Source organism: Phalaenopsis equestris, unplaced genomic scaffold (assembly GCF_001263595.1).
Source record: "Phalaenopsis equestris unplaced genomic scaffold, ASM126359v1 Scaffold000101, whole genome shotgun sequence".
Lineage (NCBI taxonomy): Eukaryota > Viridiplantae > Streptophyta > Magnoliopsida > Asparagales > Orchidaceae > Phalaenopsis > Phalaenopsis equestris.
Genome location: NW_018164543.1, coordinates 118,297 through 125,320, shown reverse-complemented (window position 1 = coordinate 125,320; position 7,024 = coordinate 118,297). Strand labels below are relative to the sequence as shown.

Genomic DNA, 7,024 nt, shown 5'->3' with positions numbered 1-7,024 from the left:
CTGGGTAGATGGTGGTCGGCAATTACAGGAGTGATTGTCAGGTCATTAAATCCATAACTGAACTTGGATTCCACTCATTCTCGTCTAGGTCTATCTCCCTCTAGCTCTTAGTCTCCTTTCATGAAAGAAGTATTAATCTATTTATAGAGTCTGGAAGTGACATCCCATGTGAATAAAACAAAAATCCAGCCTACTCTATCCGACGACTCAAAAATGAGTTCTTTGATCGGATGACATGTTATGGACATTTAAGTGATTAATAATGTCAGAATTGAGTAATCCTAGACTCATTGGATTCGTCACATTGAGACAGTAGATTTGGCTATAAGATTGTCAGTTTTGGAATCTATTTGACTCTAAGCACACAAAGCTTCCAAAGGTGTTTAACAGCTTGATCCAAGTGTGATTAAACTTAGATTGATTTAATTTTGGTGTCATAGGGTTCGTCCCCTCAAGCCGACCAGTTTATCTATAAGTTTGAGTTATAGTCCTGTATGATTTTTAGTTCGAGTTTGAATGTTTCTCGCTAAGAAAAGGCCTCAAAATTTATGTCATACCTCGAAATTCATGCGAAATAATGAAAATTTGCTGATGACTTATCTCAATTATAAACTACAATAATTTTAAAAATTATAATATAGTTTGAATAAAAAACATGAAATTTAAATTTGACAATAAAATCATGGCTTGTTAATATTTAGAAAGGCTCACATAAGACGCATAAGATATCAAACGAGATGAAAATAGTGTCATTTTAGAACTTTAAAATCACCTTTTTGAAGTGGATTCTTTTATCCAAACTTCAATTTTATACACTTTATTACATAATAATAATAATAATAATAATAATAATAATAATAATAATAATAATAATAATAATAATAATAATAATGACATTTTTGATAGAATTAGAAATATTTAGATGATATTAACATTAAAAATAAAATTTTGATGTTCGATATGTAAACACATAAAAAATGGGCGTTATGTATTTAAATACCTCTCATTATAAATATGAGCCGTCCATCTTCTCTTACTCTGCCTTGAGTTGGCGCAGGGGATCCGGCAATCGAACGGTTCGTGCTAAAGAAGGATCTAAATCCTTCGTCTCGCTCGCGTCGATCTAAAACCCTAGAACAAGAGAAAGAAGCGAAGGAAAGTCCCAAAAGATGGACAAGAGCATGCTCGGCGATCTGGATAACCTCCCAGAGGAGGACAAAGCTCGAATGTCCACGATGATTGATCAGCTCCAGATACGGGACAGGTTCTTCATAACCTTTTTTAGCGTATATTGAGCTGGGTTTTCTATTAAAGTCTTGAAAATTCTATAATCAATGATTTTGGTGGATTCGGATGAGTAAAGAACCATCTTTCGCTAGGTTTTTTGTTCATGTTTACAAATTCGGAGGAAATTTGTCCATTCCTCGAGTTCTCAACTCTTTCTGCTGGGAATGACGATTGTGGCGGTTACTGTTTTCCTTTTGATGCCGACACTAAAGATTTATGTCATGAAATTGCTTATAAAGATTTTTTTTTAAGATAAGTACTAGGTCTTAATGGTGTCACGAAACATTGAATTTCTAATAATTATGTTAAAGAATACTAAAAGATGGGACAGTTTCACTATCACTTTGTTCCTGCAATTTTAAAGGTATGAGACTTATTGAAAGCTAAAGAATATAAATGAGAAGAGATTATAATGCCTGGTATGAAGATTGTCTCCAATTTTATTGAAATTGAAACTGTGTTGTGAAGGAGAGACAGGGAAGGTTGAATTTAGTTTCGAGGAGCTACCCTTTCATTCTATGTCCAAGAGTGCTATCTACAATATGGAGCCTGTCCAATTTACTGTAGCAGTTTATAGTATAACAACTTTTCTTACTTGATGTGAGTTCAATTTTGTGGAGCTACCATTTCATGTAGTTACTATATTTAAAGGGCTCATCATCATGCGGTCTATCCAATTTACTGGTGTAGTTCAGTGTAAAAGTTTGATTTCATCTCTTGTTAGCAATCAATAACGATTTTCTAAATGATGATATTTGACAGGTAGGTTAGAAGAGTTGCCATTCGTAGTAGGCCTAATTTTCTTTTAGGTTACAGGGTTGTTTGGTAGAGGGTTTTTAATAGGATTTAGGTTTACGAAATCCAGCTAAGCAACAAAAGTAGATTTCGATGGATTTACATATTTTTCCGGATTTAAATCCAGATTTGCCTTAGATTATGCCTAAATTTAGATTTACTAAATCCAAGGAATAGGTTGATTTTTGGATTTAAGGATTTAGGGATTTATTAAATCCTACTAACAAAGTACTATTTGCAGCCGAATAGCCCCTATGAATGATGGTCGTACTATGTTTCAGTCCACTGCATTAAGCTGCGATCGGAGCAGGATTTTGGGAGGGTTTATATACATAATCTGCATTCGTAATTGGCTTTTTATGTGAATGGGCCTACTAAGAAAATTTTAAAAGTACTAAGAAAATTTTAAAATTTCTTTGTTTTAGTATTCTAAGGTTTAAACATTTGAGTTCCCTTTAATCAATTTGTAAAGTAGAACATATTTGGATATTTGAACTATCGGACAAATAGGAGTACAATAACCAACATTCTGTTTAATGCATAATTTTGTTTTTCTTGTATATGACACCAAAACTTCCTTAACACTCCTTTTTACATCACATGCTTGTCTTATCAAATGGTTACAATTTACGCTACTGAGCAATTTTATAGCAACATTAGTTTTATTTTAGGTTCTCCTTCTCATTCTTTCCCTTTATCATCATCTCTTCTTGTCATATTGTTTCACTTGACTTGGTTTTATGTTTTGTGATGCATAACATTACTTTAAATATCAAGCATATGCTCAACTTCATGCTAATATTGTTAGCTTTTAAACATCCATCATTGCCATTTTTTCCTATGATTTTGAAAATTTACTTTTTATTTCATATTATATTGGAGTTTTATGTTTTTCTTCGCTATTCATATGTGATATACTCATTCTATTTGAAAATTAATTTTTTTTGGTAATGATGTTCCAAAGATGTACGTAATTTACTTTATTGAAAGCCACAAAATGGTTTACTCATTGGTTGCAATTTCTGCTATTGACCAATTATATTGTCACATTATTTTTATTTTAGGTTCTCCCTTTGATTCTTTCTCTACTCTTATTTTCTTTCATTTCAGTTGACATGGTTTTTTGTTTTGTGCTTTATGATATCACCATAAATATTGATCTTATGCTCATCTTCATGTTATTATTAACTTTTAAACATCCACCATTTATAATATCACAATTCTTTGCCATTTTTCCTTTGTTTTTGAATATTTACCATGTCATTTTGTGCTGTAGTCTTATGATTACATTCACTCTTCATAGGTGACATGCTTATTCTTTTTTAAAAATAAAATTTGGTAGGAATGATGCTCAAAAGATGCACTCACTTATACTTTATTGTTTGCCACAAAATGATTTACAGGCGGGAATCTTCTCTCATAAAGGAGCTTTTATGAAGTAGTTGAACTAAAAGGAAGCTTAGAAAATAATTAGTCACTAATTTTTCTTATCTCACCAATTCTTATGTAATCATATGAGAAAGGTTGAGGATTGAATTTTAGTTGGCATTCAATCTTTAGCATCGCTAAAACAAGTGAGATAAATTTAAGAATAAATTTTGTTAGGTGATGGTCTAAAGTCCTATTTGTACTGAAATGTAGTCGGGGCATTGTTAAGGCGTCACCTCTAACTGACACACCAAAATTTAAGATTATTGTGATTAAAGTAGGCTTAGGATTCGCTAGGATGCTACCCAGGAGTGACATGCCTCAACTTAACCCAATTTTGTTTAAAAATTGTGGAATATTGAATTTGTCTAAATTTAAAAGTTGATTTAAACATAAAATTTGGGGCTTGTGATGAGAAGAGAAGGGGATTAGTGAACACAATGATTGAAGAAATATACATATTTAGAAGGTTTTGATTTATTATATATGCGAAAACTATTAAAAATATGGATGAGATTGAGATGATGGATATTGAGATGGTGGATAAAGAGCTAGAAAATGTCATTATTGAGATGAGATGTGTTAGTGATTGAGTTATTAATGTTAAATTAGCTTTTGATGAGGACATTATAAATATTATTAGTGGCTTAGTCTTCATTTTGGATCCTATGCTAATTGTAAAAATTAGTTTTAGTAGGAGATGGATGAATTACAACATATGTTCTAAGTAGGTTGGGGTATGAAAGAATTCTTGGTGGGCATATAATATGGGGTAGAAATGCAATATAAGAAATTATACTTGAGTTTGCACCTATGATCTTATAATAATTAGCATACACTTTAAAGAACTAGAATACTTAATCACTTTAAAAACTTAAGCCCTTATATCACATAGTTTTTTCCTTAATTCAATGTTTTTTTCCCATAGATTGTAACGTGACTCCAAGAGAATAGAAACAATAATAAAATGTAGTTGTTGATGCATATCGTAAGAGCATAAAGAAATCAATTAAATGAAGTAATTGCCATAATATAAGGCGATGAAATTTAAGAGATCACCAATTATCAAAATTGTAAAATAGCTTTCTAAGAGAGGCAAAATTAATGCTCTTTAATTGAGCCAATTCTAGTTTGAGATAAGATTCCTAATTTTATTAGGAAAATTGTCATAGAATAAATTATATATTGATTAGGATTTACTGGCCGAATAAGGAAGTATAAAATGTTATTTCAACAACAACAACAAGCCTCTATCTCACAAAGCGGGGTCGGCTACATGAATCATTTTTTTCCGTTGTGTTCCATTGAGTGTCATATTTTTATTTAATTCTAATAAATCTAGATCATTTTTTATACAACATGCCCAAGTTTTTTTAGGTCTAACCTTATTTTTTTTAACATAAATGAAATCTAAAACATCTACTATTCTAATTAAATAAAAATTGGGGATGAATCGATCAACCACTGAACCAGCTGCAGTTTTAAATGACTGATTATTATTATTATTATTATTATTATTATTATTATTATTATTATTATTATTATTTAAAACTACATTACTTTCTTTTTCATGAATGATTTGGTGGACGACAGGAATATGAAAGCTATTTTATATTTTTATTTAAAATCATAATATATTTTTGGGGTGATCATTGTTAATTTCTGCATAAAACTAATATTTATTTTTAACTTATTTGATTTATTATACACAAAGAAAATGACTAATTTATATAGATAAAGTCGTGTGATTAAAATGGAGCAGTGCTTTAGAGGAATGTAATGTTTTATTTTATCCTCATTGGATAGTGATTTTTTATATTATAAGAGTAGTATAGAGAAGAAGTTGTGGTTGTGGGTTTCAAGTTTTGTTAGGTTTTTAATTAATCTTAATTATCTCTCACCTTTATTTTACTTTTAGATTATCAAATGTTGAAGGAAAGAACTATAAAATATAAGATTTCAAAGAAAGTTTTTGGCTACAAATATGGAAAAATATTTACGTACGTAGTACGCACGCAAAGTTGCGTGTATATAGAGGTTATTCGGGAGGTATTGGAGGGTTATGATTGTGTTATTGGTAATACCCCCAATAACCTAACAAAACTTCCGAATAACAGTAAAAAATATGAGTCCGGAACCGCGGAATGTATTGATAGGTTACCCACAATAACTAAGTTATTGGAAGATTATTTTGTGGAATATGCACGCAAAACTGCATGTGTGTTCCGTATGTAAATAGCGCTCACAAATATGAGGGTAGTCATTCAAATATTAAATATTTTTATATTTAAAATTATTGAATTTATTTTTTATGTGTTATATGTTTTATAATGCAATTTTGATCACTTTTTAATTAGTATTTGCATGTAATATATCATTATTATGATATTTATGTCATATTTAGTTAATTTTTATATTTATTATGTCCCCCGGTTCAACCTCGATTGAACCAATGAACCTTGAACCTTTCATTCTTCCGGCTTGATGTTTCACAATCTTGTGTAACAACATTGCCAAATGAGCCTAAATATGTTGGATCTGTTATATAAAAAAATGCGGATGCATATGAGAATACAAATTCTAAAGTTAAGGATGGATAGTTTAAATGGATTATTATCTCACAAGCAATATGTGCATGGTGGATATAATGGAGATTCAAAAGATATATTCCTAAATTATAATTAGGCCGACAATGATATATGGATCATCTGTTTGTAACAGAAAAGTGGTGTTAGTTAAGTTGAGCATGAAAAGTGGTGTTAGTTAAATTATAATTACTTAAATTTTTTTATGAATATGTGGAAAAACTCCGGAGGATTAAGGATAAATTAAAGAATGCCCTTGTTAGAAGAATGATGATGAGTGTCATTTATTGAAATTCAAATAATTAAAATTGTAAGTGAGTCATTTGAATATCAGTAATGATGGATAGAAAATAAACCTATTAAACTGATAGATAAAGTTAGTGTTGCATGATTTGGAAGAAGGGGAATGATCAGGGTAACTTCAATAAATTTGTTAAAAATGATATGAGGAATAAGCTTAGCATCTCTTGCAACACTTATTAAGAATAAATAAATAATGAGAACTCTTATAGCGACCCCAACTAGTTAGGTTAAGACTAACGATGATTATAATTTCTCTCCAATATTTTTATATTATATAGTTTTTGTTATGTAAGCCTATTTTTTGTGAGCTTGATTCATAGTAGTGATTAATGTAAGGATGAAACAGGTGAGGTTTTACGTGATTTTATTGGATTAAATCTATTAAGTTGGATACTATTCCACGTTACTTGATTTTACTTTTTTGGTATAAGCTTATAATAAAGTGAAGTTCCATGATGCTTTTTTTCTGGCTCTGTGAAATATCTAATAGAGGAGATTAACATATTTGTCCAGGGATTTTAGGCACACTTCACTACCCATTTTTTAAAATTTAAAATTTTTTATTTTACCTCTTTTTGAGATTTCATAAAGGTCCTTGAAATGGGTGGTGTTCATATATATATATA

At 30.2% G+C, this 7,024-nt stretch overlaps 1 protein-coding gene across 1 annotated transcript in view; it reads left to right on the top strand.

The window, feature by feature from the left end:
- The first annotated feature begins 1,042 nt into the window (after positions 1–1,042).
- The window catches only part of LOC110020568 (mitochondrial import inner membrane translocase subunit Tim9), a 6,759-nt gene continuing 777 nt past the window's right edge, over positions 1,043–7,024 (top strand). Inside the window, exon 1 of the mRNA XM_020718710.1 lies at positions 1,043–1,264. Within this exon, the coding sequence (XP_020574369.1) occupies positions 1,170–1,264 (95 nt within the window). The 5' untranslated portion in view covers positions 1,043–1,169. The remainder of the gene's footprint in view (positions 1,265–7,024) is intronic.